General features: G+C 48.5%; 3 protein-coding genes and 1 non-coding gene across 21 annotated transcripts; 2 read left to right on the top strand and 2 right to left on the bottom strand.

Annotated features, from left to right (window-relative positions):
- Positions 1–5,182: 5,182 nt before the first annotated feature.
- Positions 5,183–12,189, bottom strand: LOC120661824 (pentatricopeptide repeat-containing protein At1g05670, mitochondrial-like). 14 transcript variants are annotated; one of them, XR_005670101.1, is made up of 7 exons: positions 11,779–12,189; positions 10,865–11,150; positions 7,964–10,510; positions 6,848–7,138; positions 6,668–6,776; positions 5,407–6,593; positions 5,183–5,197 (listed from the first exon to the last, which is right to left on the bottom strand). XR_005670101.1 is itself a non-coding variant. In XM_039940800.1 (6 exons), exon 3 carries the CDS (start codon positions 10,347–10,349, stop codon positions 8,163–8,165), a length of 2,187 nt encoding a protein of 728 aa, XP_039796734.1. In that variant the 5' UTR covers positions 10,350–10,510; positions 10,865–11,150; positions 11,779–12,173; the 3' UTR covers positions 5,870–6,593; positions 6,668–6,776; positions 6,848–7,138; positions 7,964–8,162. The 14 variants fall into 14 exon arrangements, 10 of the variants coding, with proteins under 10 accessions (XP_039796734.1, XP_039796735.1, XP_039796728.1 ...); XR_005670100.1 differs by having other exon boundaries at positions 5,407–7,138; positions 7,964–8,800; positions 9,297–9,471; positions 9,567–10,510; positions 11,779–12,179; XM_039940800.1 differs by lacking the exon at positions 5,183–5,197 and having other exon boundaries at positions 5,870–6,593; positions 11,779–12,173.
- Positions 12,190–12,454: 265 nt separating this feature from the next.
- On the top strand, positions 12,455–12,651 carry LOC120663075. Its single transcript, XR_005670300.1, has one exon. It is a non-coding gene; the product is annotated as a U2 spliceosomal RNA (small nuclear RNA).
- A 5-nt stretch (positions 12,652–12,656) lies between these two features.
- On the bottom strand, positions 12,657–15,465 carry LOC120661825 (transmembrane protein 87A-like). Its single transcript, XM_039940803.1, has 5 exons — positions 15,098–15,465; positions 14,046–14,994; positions 13,860–13,955; positions 13,241–13,377; positions 12,657–13,145 (listed from the first exon to the last, which is right to left on the bottom strand). Exons 1-5 carry the CDS (start codon positions 15,289–15,291, stop codon positions 12,947–12,949), a joined length of 1,575 nt encoding a protein of 524 aa, XP_039796737.1. The 5' UTR covers positions 15,292–15,465; the 3' UTR covers positions 12,657–12,946.
- Positions 15,466–16,463: 998 nt separating this feature from the next.
- LOC120661823 (elongation factor 1-delta 1) lies at positions 16,464–19,032 on the top strand. 5 transcript variants are annotated; one of them, XM_039940790.1, is made up of 9 exons: positions 16,542–16,592; positions 16,941–17,084; positions 17,176–17,310; positions 17,383–17,499; positions 17,587–17,671; positions 17,919–18,042; positions 18,195–18,308; positions 18,414–18,575; positions 18,795–19,032. In XM_039940790.1, coding segments are annotated over exons 3-9 (690 nt in total). In that variant the 5' UTR covers positions 16,542–16,592; positions 16,941–17,084; positions 17,176–17,224; the 3' UTR covers positions 18,797–19,032. The 5 variants fall into 5 exon arrangements, with proteins under 5 accessions (XP_039796722.1, XP_039796721.1, XP_039796723.1 ...); XM_039940788.1 differs by lacking the exon at positions 16,941–17,084 and having other exon boundaries at positions 16,464–16,592; XM_039940787.1 differs by lacking the exon at positions 16,941–17,084 and having other exon boundaries at positions 16,479–16,594; positions 17,199–17,310.
- The last annotated feature ends 2,284 nt before the right edge of the window (positions 19,033–21,316 follow it).

Genomic DNA, 21,316 nt, shown 5'->3' with positions numbered 1-21,316 from the left:
GAACCTGTGATCATTACGAGACTTCCAAAGGCACCACATGATGGAAAAAATCATACCTGCAGTTGACTGTGATGGTCCTTGTTGCAATATTGTCATAATCTGCATGTGAACTCCATGACCTGAAGAAGACAGAGTATGGGCTATTGGGCTCGAATTCCAATCATAGAAGCAAACCACACTGCCCTAGCATAACTGTACTCAAAAAACTAGTGAACATCATTTTCTACACCTCCACAACGTGAGCAAGTTTCATTGATCTTAGGAATTATTCTATGAATCCTACTTGTTGTTCCTAAAGCTAATCTAAGCAACCTCCAAGCAAATGTTTTAATTCGAGGCTGGATTGTTTTGTCAGCCCATACTTGGCGTAGGATTTGTAGAACCTGCATAGGAATATTAGTGGGTGGTGAAATCGCTGCCTCTTCAATTGCAAGTATCTTGTAAGCACTCTTGGAAGTACATTGCCCATTAGATGTTAGCTTCCAGCATAAAATATCCGGTCCTGTACCTGCAATGATAGGAACATGCACAAGGGCATCCCAAGTTTGTTGCCCAAAAATGGTGATAATTTTATCAGAATCCCAACTTTTCGTGTTTGGCATCCACAGATCAGAAACTCTTTCTGGTATTTGATAAACTGTTTGCTCAAGGTTTAGTCTTTCATGCATTTGCCTCCAAAAAGGACTCCAAGGCTGATTCCAAATAGAGGTGTTGCCATCAATGAATTGGATGGTGACATTCTGTTCAAGATGATGCCTAATAATAAGAATGGAACTCCAAAAGGTTGATTTACGAATGTAAGTAGCAGCAGTCCATAAAGAAGCATGAGGATAATACTTACACATTAGTAGCAAATTCAACTGCGGCTACGCAGTCCTGGGTGGATTTTTAGACAGGTGTCTTCAAAGACGCTAGAAGATATCAGCATCAGCTCCTCAGAAGAAAATACCCAAACAACGCATTGGAAAACAAGTCGGACGGCCTCCACTCGAGATTCTAGTGAGCCACGGGAGCGACTTCGTTCTGGTGACCGGGGTCGTCGTCCAGCTCGCGCTGCCGCCCACTAGCGAGTGTTTCCGCGTGCGCGGGCACGCGCGACGTGAGGCCCCGGCGGCGACTTTCCCCTGGCGGCTGGCGCCAACGCTAGCTACACCCAAGTCGCGGCCTGTGCTGTGCACGAAGTACGGCTCGCCGGCGGCAACGAAATCAAATCACCGCGGCCGTGACGCTGCTGTTGTGTGGCCAATCGCAGCTCGTACGCCGCGCGAGAGATCCTGGAAAATCTGTCGCCGCAGTTGATGCATAAATTGACCGTCAGTGTCAGCGCCCGTGCTGTGCGCGGTGGTCGGAGCCACGCCGCGCCACCGCAACTGGTCCGTGGGCCCGCGGGCCGGGAAAGATAGGCAGAGTCAGCTGCCCAGGCACTGGTGGTGCTTCGTCTCGGGGAATCGTGGTTATACAGTACCCGACTTGCTTGAATGCCATGACTGATACTCCCTCCATCCCAAAATAAATATAATTCTAGAATTTAAAATGTGTCCAACAAAAGATGTTAACTTTGACTATAGATGTTCATTCGGGCCGTCCGGCCCGACCCTGGCCCGGTCACCTCCGGGCCATGCCTAGCCCGGCCCGATGCCTTAGTGGGCCGTGCCGGGTCAGCCCACGGGCTGCGCCGCCGGCCCAGGCACGGGCCCAAGGGCCGAATTCGTGCCGTGCTGGCCCGGGAAGCACGGGAGCTTTCTCGTGCCCGTGCCGCCGCGGGCGGGCACGCCGCCCGCCCGCTGGCCGCCGCCCCTCGGCCGCACACTGCCCGCTGCTAGCGTCAGCCGCCGCCGTCCTGGATCTAGAAGCCCCGTGCCGCCCTGGCCGTCCTGGATCTAGGAGCGGCGGCTTGCTCGTCACGGGGAGCCGCACCGCCGATGTTGGTCGGAGAGGAGGGGAGTGCCGGCTGCCGGAGGTCGGAGAGGAGTGGAGGAGCGCCGGAGGTCGGAGAGGAGGGGGCGACGCCGCCACACCGGAGAGGGAGGCGCGCGTTGGCCAGAGCCCAGTGCGAAGGCCGGCGGGGGCGGCGTCGAGCCGTCCACGACGGGGCGAGGGAGCGCAGGCCGAAGGGGGCCGCCTCGACGGCGCGGTGAGGGAGCAGAGCTGCAGTGCGGAGGCGGGCAGGCGGCGAAGGTGGAAAGGCGGCGACCGAGTGGGAAAATGGGAGCTAGGGTTCGAGAGCGGGGGTCGGGGGGGATTGGGGGTGGGGGACTGGGCCACTGGGGGCGCGTGCGCGGGCTGTGGGCTGGCCGGTTGGGCTCTATTGTTGGAGTTAGCGGGCCGCTACCGGGCCAGCCTGCTAACTCCGTGCCGGGCCGTGCCAGCCCACGGGCTAGGGTGACGGCCCAAGCCCGGGCACAGATTGGACCGGGTCGGGCCGTGCTTGGGCCGGGCCAAATTGGCCGTGCTTCGGACGGGCTAACGGGCTGCGGGCTGCATGAACATCTATAACTTTGACACACCTACTACTAAATACAAGTCAGTTTTTAAAAAGTTCTCATAAAAGACAACTAATATCTCATTCACTCGCCACAAAAGACAAAGAGTATTTTGTTAATTTTACACTTACTATTGCTTTGCGTGTTTGGTCTTAGGCCATTCGCAGTGGGAGGTTTTATGAGATTTCATTCTCATTAAATAGCATACCACATAGGATTGTTTGATGACATGACATCAAATTTAAGAAGAGAGAGAGGAAATCAGTTTCATCTAGATGAAATCATGTCTACACGGATACCAACTCTTGTTGAGTCATAAAATTAAATGCTACTTGGAGCCTATGAAACCGTGCTATGAAATTATGCATTGTAGAGTTGGTTTCATAGACCATTTCATTTCTTAGTTGCTTATATAGTTATTTTGGAAACATAAATATGAAACACTCCACTGAAATTAGCCTTAGAATTGCATTTATTTTGGGACAGAGACAGTACTACCGCTCACTCACTCACTGACTCACTCAGCAACTGCCAACTGGCCTCTGGAGAGCGCCGGGCAATGGCCGCTCGTGGTACGAACACGTTGAGGAGGAGTGTGGAAGAGAGGATCGAATCAGACACGTGCGCGAACAGTACTGATTGAACGGCTGCTAAAGCCTAGAGCCACTTCCACAAATGTCTTGGTGACACGTGTGACTCAGAGATTTTTCTTCTTCTTCTCTCTCTTTCAGATTATTTTGTGGCCGGTAGGAGTTGTCAGTGGTCACCCTGTTGAAATCGAGGAAAGGATCTTCGCAAAAAGAAAAAAGGAAATCAGGGAAAGGAGGGCGTTATTCTGCAGAAAGCGATGACAAATGTGCAGTTGGAAGAGATGATGCCACGATGCAGGGAAACAGCATGTGAACAGAAAGACCGAGCTGCAAGAATCTGCTGAACTTGTTCTTTTGTCAAGAAAAAGAAAGAAAGAAACTTGCAGTGACAGGAATTAGGATAGAGGGAAATGCACCCTATACCCATGAACTTGTCTGTGTCATTTACGTCCATAGACTCTCAAATTGCATTTTTGTCACCTCGAACTTGTCGAATCGTGTCATCTAGGTCCACTAACTTTTAAAATATTTATTTAGGTCTTTAAACTTGTTAGGGTGTGTCATTTGGGTCCATGATCTTTAAACTCATCACCGTCAATTGATTAATAATTAATTAATTGTATTACTCATACAAATCGAGTCTCTGCAACAACATGTAGAATAGATATATGATCTATCACTAGCACTACGGTACGAGACAAACCCATATAATCTAGTGCTAGCAACAGAGACAACGAGATCGCGAATAGAAGAGAGAGGATCGGCATTCTTACAGTGAGAAATCCAGCGGCATCGGTGAGGAAGTAGACTAAGCAGACCGTTGATGGAGATCCGGACCATTCACGCGGACGTCGCGCAGTGGCACCTCAGCCTCGACGTCCGCCTGTTCTCCGTCGCCTACTTGGGTGTCCTTCCGGCGGCGAAGGCGGCAGCGGTGGCGGACGAAGACGACGACAACGAGATGAATGTAGTTATTAACAGGAGTTCGATCGATGCTCATCAACCAACTTGATCAACCTGTTGACTCGCCGTATGCATGTAGAATTGATTGGTCGCATTGCTGATTGTGGCTAGCTAGCATCCATGTTATCTGTCGTCATGCATCATGCATGAACTGAATTCCACCCATATGTCGTCTCGACCGTTTGAATTACACACATATACGGGCATGAGTTATGCAATTAATTAATTATTAATCAACTGATGGTGATGAGTTTAAAATTTATGGACCCAAATAACACACTCTAACAAGTTTAAGGACCTAAATAAGCATTTTAAAAGTTGATGGACCTAGATGGTACAGTTTGACAAGTTTAAGGTGCCAAAAATGCAATTTGAGAGTCCATAAACCTAAATGACACACCCAGACAAGTCTATGGGTATACGGTGCATTTCACTCATTAGGATATGAGTAGCAAGCAGTATGATTTCCCATCGGATACAGGGCTCACGTCAGAAACCGTGTTACACCTGGCGTCGCTGGGCTCCAACTCCTAACGATAAGCGAATTGCTGTGCAGAAGATGCATCCGGGTTTGGTTGATTAATGAAGGGCGTTTCAGAACATGCTGGTTCTGTATTGTGCAATGATAAATCTGAAAAATCTGCAGTGTGTACATGACCAAATGAAGCAAAGCTCCAGTTAGCCTGAATGCCGGATGCTTCACGGGGAGGGAAGAAAGGCTAGGGTTGGAGGCTACTATTTGCACTGGTCCATCGGTATCTAAACATTTTGCAGTTGCAATCATGTGAGCCGTGTACCAGAGCGCACAAGGCGCGAGCTCCTGTGCAGTCACTTGCAATCAAGGCTCGGCGGCTCCTCGATCATGATGGAATCTGGAAAGCATGGGTGCAGGGGACAAGCGAGATCTTGCCCGATGGAGACGGCCACATGGAGCCCGATGCGTCCCCGTCTCCCTCCAGCGACGGCCAAAAACTCGCAAAAGAAAGTAGTCAATTGTGGCGTGCAACCCAAGCGTTTGGTTGCGCGACACCTTCGCTGCTCCTCCCAGCCCCCTCGTCGTCGACGCTGACCTCTGGCATGCTGGGGCTCACAAGCCAGCCACGCCTGCTCAGCGTGGTTCGTGGATGATAACCTTCCAAGATAGAGATGCCTGCACTGCATCTGCATGTACATGTAGTTTTGAAAAGAGAAGGTTATCTTATGGAACGGAATTGAATCAAAACACCATGATACACTTCCTGAAAACTTTATCATCAACGCTAGGGATAAACAATTCCAGTGAGCCATCAATCTGGGGCCTAAAGTTAAGATCGCAACTCTAGCACAAAGATGCAATGCGATGCATTTTGGAATACAAATGTGATGCTCACCTGCCAACAGTCTGAGGAGTCATTCCTATGATCAATATGTTGGTTCATGGCTGGCCAATCCCAATACCACATGGATCCCGACCACTTCTTGCAATGGTTGCTTCATGACCATCTTTCATCAATATATTATAGGATATGACGCCACGTGGTTAAACCCTACACCAACTGATTTCTCAACTAGTTTTAAGACTTATCTCTACTTTCATTTTTGCAGTCCAATGCTCCATCCTACTCTCCAAAGAAACCGACAAAATGTTCTGCAAATCTATATGCCTCAAGTGTCAGCTTAATTCAAACTTTTGGTTTTCTACAAGATACCGGTAATCCTTGGTACTTGTATTCCTAATCTACAATGTGAATGCGAGTCTTAAAATTCGCACTTCAAAATGCACTGTTCATATTTAAACACCAAAATGGAGTTTCATACAGGGCAAAGAAACAGGCGGAACAATCAGCATCCCAATTTCTGTGTGTATCACATAATCAATATATTATATATTCCCGAAGCAAGATCATGCACAAGCTTGACTTCAATATTCTCTCTTTTAGAAACAGGCCCAGCTCAGCTTTTATCGTATAGCATTAAACAGATTACATGGGGGAATACAAAGATGGTTATCAAACACAGAGCTGAGGACCTTGACGATGTCTATTGAGCACAAGAACACACCATGTTATTTGAAGGAGTTCACAAAGTAAATCTTGAAATAATAAAAACACCAGGTTATCTCAATTTCTTCCAGGATGATGCTGATTTCTGATTTATTTATTTCTTGTTCATGCCACTTCCTCACCAGTATTCAGATTCACCTAATTCTGCACCTTGCAATACATTCCTGCAAGTGAGCATCACTGCCCTTAGCACATCACACATCAGGGCATTATCATGCGAGCATGAGTTAGCCTCTTCTTCACTCTCAAATAATGACATTCTTCGCCCCTGTGTATGAGCTGGTGAAAGAAAATGTCCCATCTGTGTTTACTTTCACCCCCCTACTATCTTTGGTGGTCCCCACTGCACTTCTACTTCTTGCTTCTTATTTTCGATTGGCATAGCTGCCATCCTCAGAGAGTCTGCAGCTGCCTCCCAAACCCATCTGACAGCAGCTTACACTCCTTCATGCCATGCTTTATTTTCATTTCTGGCAGTGCAGATTGCCCACATTCTGAAGGAACACAGCTCACATCTGCACCGAACAATAATTATCATCCGGGATATCTTTCAAGCAAGATCTTGGCTGTAGATGGGGAAATTCTGCACCTTAGTATGTGTACAGCTCCTTCAAAAACAATTTGGCGTAATTACTCCTAACAAAAGCATTGTAGATGTATCCCCTTATGTTCCACAGGTCACGCAGCTCCCAGGATCTCTATATGCCACATATGTAAAATGTCCGAATTAGCAGTAAACCATGCAGCAGTCTCCAGCAGAAACCTGTACCTTTAGTGGTATATGTCGAGGGAGCTTCTGTACCTTCCAGATTGATTGATGGTCAGTCTAGGAAGCAGATAACTCAACCGTAGACTGCTGTTGGTATTTGCTCTGCAGTCCAAATCAATAGGCCTAAAAACAACCATTTGTGTGGGTAAGGTTTGGGGCTTAAAAACAACCCTTCCCTAGACCCCGCACAGTGCGGGAAGCCTACGGCACTGGGTACGCCCTTTTTAGTCCAAATCAATAGGCCGGAAAAATGGAGTAACAACCATGCTTGATGCTTCTCAAAGGCCTAAGCTGCAGAGTATTGGAATATATACCAGTAAGTGAACATTTCACAGAAACAAAATTTCGATTCCTAGACTTAAGTTCCTTCAGTGCAGAATATTATCAATGCCTTTTAAGATTTTCTACGACTTATTTATGGGCGCCATGACGAACTTCATGTGAATTCTACCAAACAATTATATTTATACAAGGATTTGTAAACAGAGTGGTGCCTTCCACGGTGACCTGGAGCATGCTGCCTCTTCAGCCAACTGGCAGCTTCAGCCAGTGCATAGTTTTCTATGCAGCAGTGAGGGGGATTACATGTTGAGATGTCAGCCTACAGGAGGAGACAAAATCCCAAGGGGGCATGCCAGAGAGAATGTGATCTTTTTTTTTCTTGCAGAGGATGAGAATGCAGGGAAGGTGAACCAATTGAACACTAAACTGATTAATGGAATGGTAATGATTTCAGGTGTGGAACATCTTTAGATTTTAGCCATTGGATTTATTTGATGGATAATGGATTGTTGCAATCTTACAGATGTGCCAAGCTCATCCCTTTACGAGTAGTATAGATAATTAGATAGTAAAGTTACAGAAAAGTGTTTTTTTGAAATAATAGCATGATTGAATGTAACGCATCTTGTAGCAGTTGTGGAAGGAAATAGTTGACTAGTGGTCATCTTTTTAAATATGAAACTAGGAAACCAACAAAAATTTCAAGGATGGAGATGGCACATATGAACTGAAGCGACCCAAAGATTAAATTGGCTTTTGATTAGGTAAAAAGGTGATTTTCTAAAATGCAGTCTAATACCCTATATTAGACACATGCACAATGCAATGGGCTACCTGTAATGATCGCACCCCTCCAGGTGTTGTCCATGGATTAAACTGTCACTTTCAGGTTACTTCATTCCTGTTCCTTGTTCATCCGACAGCAGTGTGGAAGTGGAGGAAAAGAGTGTAGCCAACATTTTTCCACACTAGGCAAGCTCATCACCATCACACAGCAGCCCCTTGATAAGTTAATAAAGCTCTATTTGAAAATCTATGTTATATCCTTTGCTTTCTGAGAATAATAATCAGAATCATCCCTGCCATTGCCAAGGCCCAATATACAACTCAGCTTGCCATCTGGAACAATGCCTGCCTGATGCATATTTATGCACGTTTTAATAGCTTGTTTCTCATCCTCTGTTTTCAGATATCCAACTATGAGTGCTGTATAGGTTACTACAGTAGGTTTAATATTCCTTTTTTCCATTTCTTCCATCATCAAGAGTGCACCATCCATCACACGAACTTTACTGAAACCACTAATTAGACAAGTATATACAAAAGCATCTGGTGATAAACCAGAGCTTTCCATTTTTCTGTACATTTCCATGGCAGCCTTCATATTCGAACGTCGACAATAGCATGCAATAATAGATGTGCACAAAATCTTGTCAAGTATCAGTTCCTCCCCAATCATATCCCTCATCAATTTCCTAAATCCAGGAAGTCCATCATCATGGCACAGCCCATTTAGGAGGCTAGTATATGTAAAAATAGTAGGTTTTATCCCTTCATCCAACATTTTATGATACAGCCTGAATGCCTCCTGCAACTCCAAAGCCTTCACAAAACCATCAATAATAATACTGTAGAAGACAGCATCAGGAACATATCCCCTTTTTATCATGTCTGCAAAAAATTCCCAAACGTTGTCCGATTTGTTGATCTCGCAAAGGCCTTTGATAATAACTTTGTATGTGAAAAGGTTGGGAGCAATTCCCAGCGACTGATGTACTTTATTAAGAAATAGGAAGGCCTCACCTATCAGCCCTTCTTTGCTAAAGCTATCAGCTAGGATTGTGCATGTCACAATGTTGGGAGTTACCCCATTCTCAAGCATGAGTTCAAATGCTTCCAATGCTTCTATAAGGTATCTATGTCTACATAATGCATAGATCAGATTGGTATAATCATAAACATCTGGAACAAAATCATGATGAATCATGACGTCCCAAAGATCATTGACGATATCTAGATCTAAATGTTGGCAACAGCCATTGAAAAGGATGCTGTACATTATCTGGTCATGCTTGAAACCTTGGCCTTTAAGCCTCTTGAAAATCCCAAGTGCAAGTTTAACATTTCCAGTCTTGCAAAGACCATGCAAAAGTGAACTATAACTTACATGGTTAGGACTGATTCCGTTTCTTGCCATTTCATCAAGCATGTCATAACCTTTCAATAGTTCCCCTTGTTTGCAAAACCCGTCAATTAATATGCTATAGCTGTGGGCATCCGGTAGAAATCCACATTTCTTCATCCCATTAAACACTTCTACGGCTTTGTGAACCTGACCCTCACTACAGAAACCATGAATCACGGCATTAAAACAATAAGTGTTGCAAGGGCACCCTCTCTGACAAAGACCTTGGAGAAAGTCCCATGCAGATGTTACCTGTCTGGAACGGCAAAGCCCATAGAGGTAAGTTCCATAGGTTGCAGCATTCGGTCTCACACCATTCATTTCCATTTCACGAAGAAGCTCAAAAGCTTCCTCTAAGCATAACCTCTCTCCGTGTGTATACATACTCATCAAAACTGAATAAGAGTAAACATTTGGTGAAGGACCGGAACTTTTCATGTCAGCAAATAAACTCCTGGCATACATGATCTGATTCCCCTGGGCTAAACACTTCAGCAAGAAGTTGCCCAGACGTAGCTCAACACCAACCTTTTTGGCCTCAATGTAAGTGAGAAGAGCATCCTCAAACATCGACAACTCTACAAAAATCCGGATGACAGCAGCATAAACTTGTAACAGCGTCATTGACCCACCCAATTTACTGACCAGCATAGGAGCCAACTCAAACAACTCCTGTCCAGCATTTCCACAATAATCAACAATGCTCTGAATCAAGCACCGGATTTCTCTGATTCTCCTTGGCAAGAACAACTGCACAAGCAATGCAAACAGACCAATTGATTGAGATAGCCCGTACAACGTCACACACTCCCAGAAGCTTATATTTCTGGCAGCATCCCAGTTTGAAGTCCGCACTGCTAGCGTGATCGAGGGAAGCAGACACTGGCTTCTATAATCAACATAAGCAGAACTCCGAATGGGCTCCTCATTATCCGAGCTGTTCAGGCAACAAGCCTGAGAGGAAAGACGCAACACTGGGGGGTAGCTCCTGATTGCAAGGGCTCGCCGCAGGAACCATTGGACTGCCCGGCGCATAGACGAGGGAAGCCGACCCCTCCTTACATTTACAGAAACAGCAGAAGCAGGAATGAGCTGTGCATAAACTACACTTCATGGAGAAATATTACTTGATAATTAGATGGAGAGAACCAGCTGAGAGATAATACGTCGCAGCTTCCAGATTACATCAAATGCTCCTGCAAGAAACAAAAAAAAAACATAATCGCTACTGACTGTAAGTTATATGCTGTATCAACTACTAAAGTCACCTCTGAAGCAACAGATCCAACCTTCAGATACTACTAAAAACCATGTAGCTAACATACAAGTTTCTCAACAACAGTACATCTAAATTAAGGCTAGGTGAAAAAGCAACTTCACAAAATTCTCGCTAGGTAATAGAAAGCCAAGTTCTGAAACCTCTCGCCGACCAAGGAAAATTTGGGCAAATACTGAGATAATTACAGCAGGTAACCTAAGATAGGTATGAACACTAAATTCCAGTGGGCTTGTTTCCAAAAAAAAAAATCCAGTGGGCAAATAGTTTGCACCTGTTAGCCGAGCCCCTTAAAAGTCGATGAAGAGGTCAGAGAGGCAGTAGGCGAAGGGCTCGACGGCGTCACGGATTGGCACGAAGGCGAGGTGGTCGTGGTGGTAGCGGCTCCAGTATTCTCCTTAGAGCTGCCGCACGTCCCACGGTGGGACCTGCTCCGGCGCTCCGCTGCAGCCCCCAGGCTCCTGCTCCCCTCCCGCCCCTGGCTGCGAGAGACACAGGCGACGATGTGGCGCGCTGCTCTCTACCCAGCGGCGGACCCAGGAATTAAAACTAGGGTAGTCCTGGCAAAAAAATTCAACGCAGTTTAGTGTAATCTAATAGCACTTGGGCAATAATATGGTATATAATGATCAAATTTACAATAACAACATAAGTAAAGGATCCTACAATACATTCGATTCAATATTTTAGTTCACAACTAGAATAATTTACAATACAAAAGGTTGCAACATCAGTAAGATCTTACATAAATAGAAGATGACAATACTAGTCTAGTCTAAAGCTTTTGCTTTAGACTTCCTCATGGCCATGAAAGTGTGAATTATGTCATCCTCACTTATATTATAGAAAATTTCACGGTCAATAAAAGTGAGCAACAATCATTCAATATAACTTATCATCCATGCGATTTCTCATTTAATTCTTTACTAGATTCAACCTAGAGTAAAGATTCAACCTAGAAAATACTCTTTCCACAGTTGTAGTTGCCACCGGTAGAATCAATGCCAATTTAAGGATCAGGAATACACAACAACAATACAAATGAATGCACAATTATTCAATTAACCACTCAATGCCTGAACAAAGAAAGTAAGAAACAATATAAATGGAATCAGTACTGAATGGGATTACGGAATACAGAGAGAGAGAGAGAGAGAGAGAGAGAGAGAGAGAGAGAGAAGTACGGACCAGCAGTACCAACTACCAAACACGAGCGCGGACACGTTGGGGTGGCCCGCGGCCAGGCGGGAGGCGGCTGCAGGCTAGCGTGCAGCAGTGGAGGGGCGCGACCGCGTGATGCCGCGGGGCCCCGACGGGCGGCGGGACCGGACGAGCGGTGCGCCCAGCCAGCGCCCAAGCAGGGGCCGACGCCCGGCGAGACGAAGGAGTCGAGGGTCGAGGGAGGGAGACCACGCGGCGTGGGGTGGAGGCACAGCCTCGCAGGCGGCGGTGGCTGGCGCCGACGGTCGGCGGCCAACGGTGCGGCGGGTCGCCAGGTCTGGAGACGGAAGAGCGGAGTATGGCGGCGCGTGCGTGGGCTGAGGGATGAGTGAGCGACTTACTTGGGCTAGGAGCAAAGCGGAGTAGCGAGGATACACGGCTACACGCCCGCTGGTGGCGGCGACGGGGTTGTGGGGTTGCTTCGAGTGTGTCCCCGCGGCGGCGGCTCACAGGAAACGAAAGGAAGAACGATCCCTGGGCCGTAACGCTTCAACAAATTTGCAGCCCAAACGGCCCAAGTGGTGGAGCAGAGCGCGCGCTGCGGTGCGGCGCTTCTGCTTCAGTTTAGTCCCACCTCGGCGCGTTAGAGCGGGCGGAGCCGGAGGACGGCTACAAAAGAAGGGGCAGGGCACCGTAGCAACTCATACCTTTCTCGGCCTTTTGGCTAAGATCAAGTGTAGTATCTGTTCTTATCAGTTTAATATCTGATATGTGGGCCATGTGTCCATTTTGATATTAAATTTATTTTTTGTGGGGGAGGGTCCACCACAGTGGCTTGCCACTGGGGCCCTCGAGTGTCGCTCGGGCGTTGCACTACAGCCCGAGCCTGGCGCGCCCCAACCAAATCGAAATCAAAATTTTATTGTATCTCGTGGTGTCAAGCCTCAAGATATTTGGTGGGGCCTCTTGTACTGAATATTCAGCTCGGCCTAGATAGCATGCACTAAGATGGGCCCGACCCACCACAGGTGCGGCTAATTCACCCAAAGAACAAAATACAAGAAAGGACGTGGAGACGGCATCCACCTGCTTCGCTTGTGCAATCAAAGTCCTCCGTGCTACAGTTTACGGAACCTTTTTTTTTTCCAACATGCTTACTAGGAAACCGTCAGCCATTCTCAGCTCGTGGTGGGGCTTACACCCGCTTGCCTCCGTCGCCGGCGGCTTTGGCGTACACGCCGGAGTCCGTTCGCAGGATGATCTTGGTAGCGTCCTGGGAGACGGAGATCGCCCAGGTGTCCACGTAGGACAGCGGCCCGGGCCTGATCAGCGGCCGCGTGTCCTCCAGGTCACGCTCCACGTCCTCGCCCTCCGACGACGAGGAGTAGGCGTACCTGGAATTGCAAGTCTGACGCCATTAGTACATGATGCCCTCTTTGTGTATTGGGTGATGTCGCTGCAATGCAAGCGACAACAGACTTCAGTTTACCTCGTGGAGCCCTGCGAGGGCGACCAGATGAGGCAGATGGCGCAGAGCAGCGAGAAGGAGATGAGCTGCCACACCGCCGGGATCACCCACGCCGCGCGCCACCGCTCGCTGTACTCCTCAGTCGACTTGAAGTGGATCTGCTCGCGCATTCACATGATCAGGCCGTCTGGTAACCGGCTCTGTTTTTCAGATTGTCACCGTTTCAACGGCGACAACTGGATAGGATGAGCATTCTGTGCTCAGGGAAACGACCCTTAGGCCACGGCATCAGAATTCAGAATTATCTCAGTTCCAAGAAATATGTTATTTCGCTGTCGATCATATACCCTGGGAATATTTAGTGCAGTGGCCGCGACAGATCGATAAAAGTCGCAGCTGGGTTGATGGGAGTGACGGACTAAACATTCTGAGCAAAGATCCAAAGAAAAGTCTGCAAGGTCGACGACTCTGAAAAGCTGTGCAATGTTCAATCTAGTCCACTTTGCTAAGAACAGACGCTGAACGACGGTACGATTCTAAAGCAGTGACCGACTGTGCAGGAATGGTGGTTGAATGAATTCGCACTCTTGCTTACACAAAAAAAAAAGGGGGGGTGTCCAAGTTGCTTGGTGTGGTTTACCTCAAATGTGATCCAGCCGAGCGACACGGCCACCGCGATGATCAACGCGTTGTTGAGCCTCCGGTACATCTCCAGCTTTGCCGTCATCTGTCTCGCCTACAGAAAATGGATTTACAATGCTAAATTCTGTTGGGGTCACTGACGAAATCTGAAGAAAACATTCTGAGATACCTCAGTGCTACTCACCTTGAGCTTGTTCAGAGTTTTGGACAGCGAGCTGAATATCCAGTACACGAACACCGTGTTCAGGGCCGCCGCGGGGAGCACCAGGAACAGCCTCCTCGCCGGCGACGGCGAGTGGTCGCTGACGGTGCCGACGTTCTCGCAGACCTCGAGGGCCTCCGCGGCGGCGAAGAAGGCGGCGCCGAGGAAGGCCACCCTGGCGCTCTTGAGCCCCGCCAGCGCGGGCCTCACCACGCCGTGGCCCATGGCCACGGCCAGCACCAGCACGCGCGCCACCGCGCCGCGGAGCGCGCCGCAGGTGGCCGCCCAGAACGTGGCCCCGCGCGGGCGGACGCCGGACTCGTTGAACTCGGCGAGGTCGAGGTACCATGTGGCGGTCTCCACCATCCCCAGCGCGATCACCAGCGTGGCGCAGCTCTGGAGCGGCACCACCTCCCGCCAGAACCGCGCGTACTGCGCGAACCAGTACGCCGCCAGCGCCGCGAACGCCAGCGACATGACGCCGTAGAAGGGCACCAGGGGCGCCATCCGGCCGGGGAGGTAGCCGCGGCTGTTCTTCCAGATGGTCTTGCCCGCGGCCGCCACCTGCCCGCCGGCCAGCGACGCGTCGCAGTGGACGAAGAGGAGGGTGTACATGCCGGTGCGCGACACGGCGACCGTCTCGTCCGGGAACGCCGCCTCGAGCCCGCCCGGGAGGAAGGAGGCCGCGAGCACCTTGGGCCAGCCGGTGGCGTTCCACGCGCGGTACATCACCGCGCCCTCCGTGCACACCCCGAGCTTCGCCATGCGCGGCGTGCAGCAGAGCGCGCGCTCGCCGGAGACGTCCGTGCCCCCGACGGCGTCGCGGTGGCCGGCCTCGAAGATGACCGCCGTGACCGTGGCCGTGCGGTTGCCGTCATCCTCGGCCGCGGCCGCCGACTCCGGCGTCCTCCTGAAGGCAACCTTCTCGAAACTGCAACGACCAAGAAACGAACCACCGCGTCAACACTCACAATCACCTCCCGGATAACCCAGAGAAACACTGAATTGATCCTCCGGCGCCGGTCCATGCGCACCGGATGAACGCGCCGGCCTTAGAGGTGGCGTAGACGCCCTCGCTGCCGCCGTAGAGGACGAAGGCGTTGCCGGAGCCGACGAAGCGCTCGCCGGTGTAATCGTGCACGGACGCGTCGGCGCAGAGGAGGGCGCAGGACGTTAGCAACAAGGCCGCCACGACGTGGGCGAGCCTCGAGGAGGCCATCGGCGTCATCCGAGGCGCGCGGCGAGAGAGGTGGCGCCCCTGCCTAGGCTTGCTGCGCGTGGCTGCGGGCTCGTGGAGCACCGGCACTTGGCTGGAGCATCCGAGTTGAGTAGGATAGAAATACGGGAGGAGAGGTGGGATCCCAAGGAGAGGAGTGGAGTGGTCGAGTGGAAGAAGAAGGAAGCGGAGACTTTGACGTGGAGAAGCGATGAATTGTTAGGTCCACGCCCAAAACTCGTTGGCACGGAACAGGGGGGGGGGGGGGGGGCGCAAAAAGGAAAAACAGTGACCAGGATTCCTGCCCAAATGATGAAATTTGACCGGCATGTAAACTGACCGGCATGCAGGATTTTGCATTGAGATTATCTAAACCTTGCTGTTGGTTTCATTTCCGTTAGGCACTATGCTATGCATCATAAATTACGTAGAAATAAGTGAAACTTCCCGGTATGTCGTGGCCTCGTGGGCTGAAGGATGGCATCGAGGATGCAACGGGATAGTCGTGTCTTCGATACCAGGGGCAGATTGCTCGGTGCCTCGAGCGAATAAACACCAGCACTTACTTGATCTAGGGTCGAGAAGACCTTGGAGATCGCGAGTACGCTTTGACAATGTGTTTTTTTTTTGTTTTTGTTTAAGCATCTTGGGCGAGCTGCGGAGCTGAATTTGAGGCGCCGTGCCGTGTCACCGGGGATCATCACGTGCCCGTCCTCACTAATCGCGTCCTCCCGTGCGGACACGTACGGGGTCGAGGTCGATTTAGTCACAGATTAAACCCTGCGTGCGTACGGGCTGGAGGGAGAAGAAATCAAGAAACTGACGAGTGGTCTGGCTGGCCAACTCGCTGAAAAAAAAACACAAGTGCGTGTGGATGGGTCAATTGGGCGGAAAACCACGCGAGAGTTGGGCAGGACACCAGATAATCTTGAGACGTCCCCGTCCCGTTTGGCTGACGACCACACACACACCCCTTGCGGCGAGAGTCGAGTTTTTTTTTTTTTTTTTTGAAACGGGCGAGAGTTGAGTGGGGCAGGAAGGCCAGGCCGAACGGCGCGGCCCCGACTTTTTTTTGAGGGGTATGGGCCGCAACTAATGTTACGGAGTGCCGGCGGACGGGACACGGCCCGTTTAACAAGCCAGCCTGTTAAGGGCCCCGCACCCACCCCGATCACGCCACGCCTCCCCCCATGGCCCCATATAAGGTGTTGCTCCAACCCTAGCCGTCTTCCCTCTCCCCATCTCCACAGCAGCCGCCGCGCGCTGCTCCCTCCTCTCCCCTTCGGCGCCGGCATCACCTCCGCGGCCACCAGGTATGCCGTCCCCTTCTCTTCCCTTCACGCTGTGCGAAACGGGGAACGCCGAACCTTAATATCAGCATTCGTATTCGGATCTGACCCAGTTACGATATATTACCCACTAGATTCGATTTTGTTTGGAAAAATTATCGGGTTTACATGTGTACACCCGTGTTCCATGCTGGGTCCGCACCTGGGATAATTGGCTGGAGTGAGTTCAGTTTCTAGGGTCCTAGATTTGCCCTGGATACTATCATGCTATAGAAGTCTGCTTGTTCTAGTGACCTATTGGATATCATACTTATGTGTCTTTTTCTACTGTTTGGATAAGCTGTTAGTTGAATATTTTCTTGTGCTCTGCAGCATGCTGCTCATAAATTGTTGATTCTACTCTGATTTGAAGTTATGCCGCTTCAAAGTAGGTTTAGGATCAGGGTTTAACGATCCTTGACAGGTTAAATATCAAGTTTTTTTAACAAGATAAAATATCAACTTGCTGGCTCATGGGTATGCTTTTTTACATGTGAAATACGTGGTATAATTTATAGCTGATCGGTAGACTTCTATCATGATCGGCCTTTTCAAGTTGTTCTAACAGGCAACAGCACTCTCTTCTGTGCCCACTTGTGAAACTATCTTGTGGGGAGATGGCGGTTTCTTTCGCTAACCTCAACTCTGAGGCAGGGCTTAAAAAGCTTGACGACTACCTTCTCACTCGCAGCTACATTACTGGGTATGTGTTTGGGGCTACCCTATGTATCTGTGTTGCATATTTTACACTGAATTTACACTATTAATCTTCTAGTTACCAAGCTTCCAAGGATGACTTGGCTGTCTACTCCTCATTTTCTGCTGCTCCCTCATCCAAGTATATCAACGTCACAAGGTGGTTCAGTCACATTGATGCACTCTTGAGGCTGAGGTATGCACTTGTTCCAATCTGTCTCACTACATGTCCTGTTGAGCATTGTGAGGTATGAATGTGCTTAATGGCCTGTACTTGTTACAGTGGAGTTACTGCAGAGGGCCAAGGTGTCAAGGTTGAATCATCTGCTGTTCCATCAGCATCCACACCTGATGTTGCTGACACAGTGGTATAATTCTTCATCTTCTATTCTGATTCTCTGAAAGCTATCAAACGACCTCATTGTTGTGCTGCTGTTTCCTTTTGTTTTACCAATAGTTGACACATAGTCTTGAATGCCCACATAATCAATTTGGTGATGAACTGCTGATCATGGGTTTAAACTGTTGTTGATGACAGTTATCATTGTTGTGGTTTAATTTCCTCTAGCACTGGCTTGGATTGTTCGATCACTGAAGTGTACTTTCTAAATGCAGACTGCACCTGCTGATGACGACGACGATGATGATGTTGACCTTTTTGGCGAGGAGACCGAAGAGGAGAAGAAGGCTGCTGAAGAGCGTGCTGCAGCTGTCAAGGCTTCTGGCAAGAAGAAAGAATGTATGGCGGATCCTCTTATTTATCTGTGTTGACACTGTTTTGGAAAGATGCACAGTCGTATCGCTACATTGATGTTGCCTGCTGGAGCTATGTTTCAAAATCATGAGTCATGAACTTCTAATCCTGGAGCTAATGTTTCCTTACCTTGTCAGCTGGGAAGTCGTCAGTTTTGCTTGATGTGAAGCCATGGGATGATGAGACTGACATGGCCAAGCTTGAGGAAGCAGTAAGGAATGTCAAGATGGAAGGACTGCTCTGGGGTGCATGTATGTTACCACTCACATGCTTTCCTATTTACGAAGTTTAGTGACTGTCACACTTGTTTGGCGATTTAGTTTGGTTTCTGACGTGTTCTTACCACCCTTTTGCAGCCAAGCTTGTCCCAGTTGGGTATGGCATCAAGAAGCTTCAGATCATGTTGACTATTGTTGATGACCTTGTCTCTGTTGACACTCTGATCGAGGACCATCTGTGCGCTGAGCCAGTGAATGAGTACGTCCAGAGCTGTGACATTGTTGCCTTCAACAAGATCTGTAAGTCTCCCATACGTGAACCTCCAAATTTCATACAGCTGAAGCACATTATTTGGATGTCTTTGTTTCCAAGAAGTTGCTTGTCTACCCATATTGTTCTGCATTTCTCTTCCATTTGTAACCTTTACTACACTGAATGCGATGAGACCTCAGGGCCTACATTATCTTTTCTGCTTTTGATCTGTTGGTCTACCCGTTGATCTTCATTCTGTGTTGCAGAAATCTGCTGAGCTCCGGCTGTGTGGTCAGTGGACAGTGCACCGGTCCAATTTATCCAGAGTTTTGCATCACTATGTCTGCCCCGTGTGTCGACTAGTTATTGCCTGTGAGGTTTTTGGAACCTAGTCAAAAGTGTACCAGTTACTGTTACCAGGGTTAATTTGCCTTATTTGAAAGACCGACTGGCTGGATTTTTCGTTTCCACTGCTCTTATATTTACAGTCGTTCGCTTTCCTGATTTGCCCTTTGGCTGCCTGGCGGTTGTATATTTTGGGCCGTCCACCTTTGTGAAATGTTACGAGTCCATCTGGCAGAGGGGTTCCGATGGACTAGGACCTGTGTGGTGCTGCTGCCGTTGTCGCGCGAGTCCTCGCCATTGATTTCGCCGCACTACCTAATCTTGGCGTTAAGCTTTGGTTGTGTTTGCGAGGTGATTACCGACTTGTGTAAGCTGCAGTGGTGTTGCTAGTCTGCGGAAGCCTGGGACGCTCAGGCTTGATGTAGGCCCAACTGCATCTGTCCATCTAATCGATGTAAACTGAAGCGGGTACTGAACTATGCTTTGGAAATGCCTGAATAACTTAGTTACTGGCTTGGCTAGTTGGCCGTGCTAATTGCAATAGGGTAGAGCTGCTCCCAGCTTTGGCGTGAGGACTGCCAATGTTTACTATTTCAGCCATGAAGGGCGATCTGGAGGACAAACATGCTGAACTTGTCATCCAGGCAGCGAAGCCGCTTTATTAGCATCAGTTTGGGCAATTTCGCTGAATACCGAAGCATACAAATAAGGGAAGTTTACAATCTGCCATGTACAAATTACAAGATAAGTTTGCTTGAGCGCAGCTGCACATTGTCAAACTTAAAGACCGTCCCAGCTTGCCCTGCAAAACGGTAACTTACGGTATATCATGAAAAGAGTCTAAAACACATGAGAAAAAAAAAATGAAGAAAACAAAGTGCACGAAAACGCTGAGAACGTACAAATGACTCGTCTCTTACAACAATCAAGCCAAAAAAGTATCGCACCCTGCAATGCCGTTGTATTGTAGGACAGCAGTACGGATTATCAAATAAACATTTTTTTACCATTACCTTCTCTAGCAAAATCTCAAGCAAGCTTTCCCCCCTAGATAATGAGGCAAAAAAACAGAAACACGTCTGCACGGGCCCTGTGGAGACAGTGCAACTCTGGATGCATCCTTATTTTTCTGAAGGTAAAAGATGCATCCTTTGAAGCCACCCAGCGCATCGATCAGAAGCCTACGCCTAGCAAGTAGCAACTCGTTCAAATTACCTCACTGTAACTCGCTCAAATTCATGAGAAGATGTTGATATCAATCTTCAGCAGAGAGAAGTCACCCCCTCCAAAGTTCTCAGCAGTCAGTCAACATCTGAAACCCCAACCTGCAATCAACTGAATATCACGGATAAAATTAAAGCTCGCGACACATCCTCGTCAGGATCTTCAGCAGCATGCTACTCAGCAAGTCAACATCTGAATCCCAAAACCGGGTTCCTAGTTCCCAGAGTGATATAGCTGTGATCCTATCTGAATATCTCGCCGGTTCACCGCTGATACGACACGCTCAGAGTTGACCATCTGCTAGATACACATTCAGGAAAAAAGAAAGAAAAAAAAGAATGAAGGTGTAGTACTATCCATTCTTTTAACCAAAGGCGACACGCGATTCAGGACCACATCGCAGCACCTTCTCGGCTCTCCTAGAACACCCCAATTCGCCCATCTCTCGATACTCTTGCGCATCGACCGAGCCATCCGGGAATGGTCCATGATGGGTGTCTCTACCCTGCCCAAACATTCTTGCACAGCCAGACACACACCGAGAAAAAGAATTGCATGAGCTCAACAAAACAAAAGGTCATGGCTCCCAATGGCAACCTTTTATCTTGTGGATCCCAAGGATCCTTCCCATTACTAACAAAGACCAAATGTCTCTACCAGAGAGGAGCTACTAAGAAACCATCTAAAAGAAGGTAGAAGCACAGTTTAAAACTGTATGCTAGCTAATATACTCATACTACTACAATATTCATATTGCATTAAGAACCATCTGCAAGCCTGGAAATATCTATAAAATTGTATATGATTACAGTGAGTAGTGAGCGCATATTCAATGCGCATCTCGGCATCTGCCAAAGGCGTACAATGTTGCTTGGCACTCACTCCTTGGCGCCTTTTTATCTCAGAATTGGGCACAGACACACACGAGTGTGCCGGGGAGCTGCCCCTGATCCTGGCGCCAATGGAGATTGGGATGCATTTCAACCAGCCTGTCTTTCCGATTTCGGCAATTAACATGTTCCAAGAACCCTACTTGCAGTGCCCGTTTCTGTACATTCAGGTATATAGTTTTGATGCAATCATATGCATGCTTCATGGGGAAGAAGATCATGTTCTGGAGAGGCATTGGCCGCTTACTGAAACTTTTTCTTAACCCATAGGCGAATGAACTAGTATATATATGTAGGATAATAGTATATGGAACATTAACATATCTGGC

This window comes from Panicum virgatum, chromosome 2N (assembly GCF_016808335.1).
Source record: "Panicum virgatum strain AP13 chromosome 2N, P.virgatum_v5, whole genome shotgun sequence".
Lineage (NCBI taxonomy): Eukaryota > Viridiplantae > Streptophyta > Magnoliopsida > Poales > Poaceae > Panicum > Panicum virgatum.
Note: the sequence above shows the minus strand (reverse complement) of the source record. Positions and strands in the feature narration are given on the sequence as shown.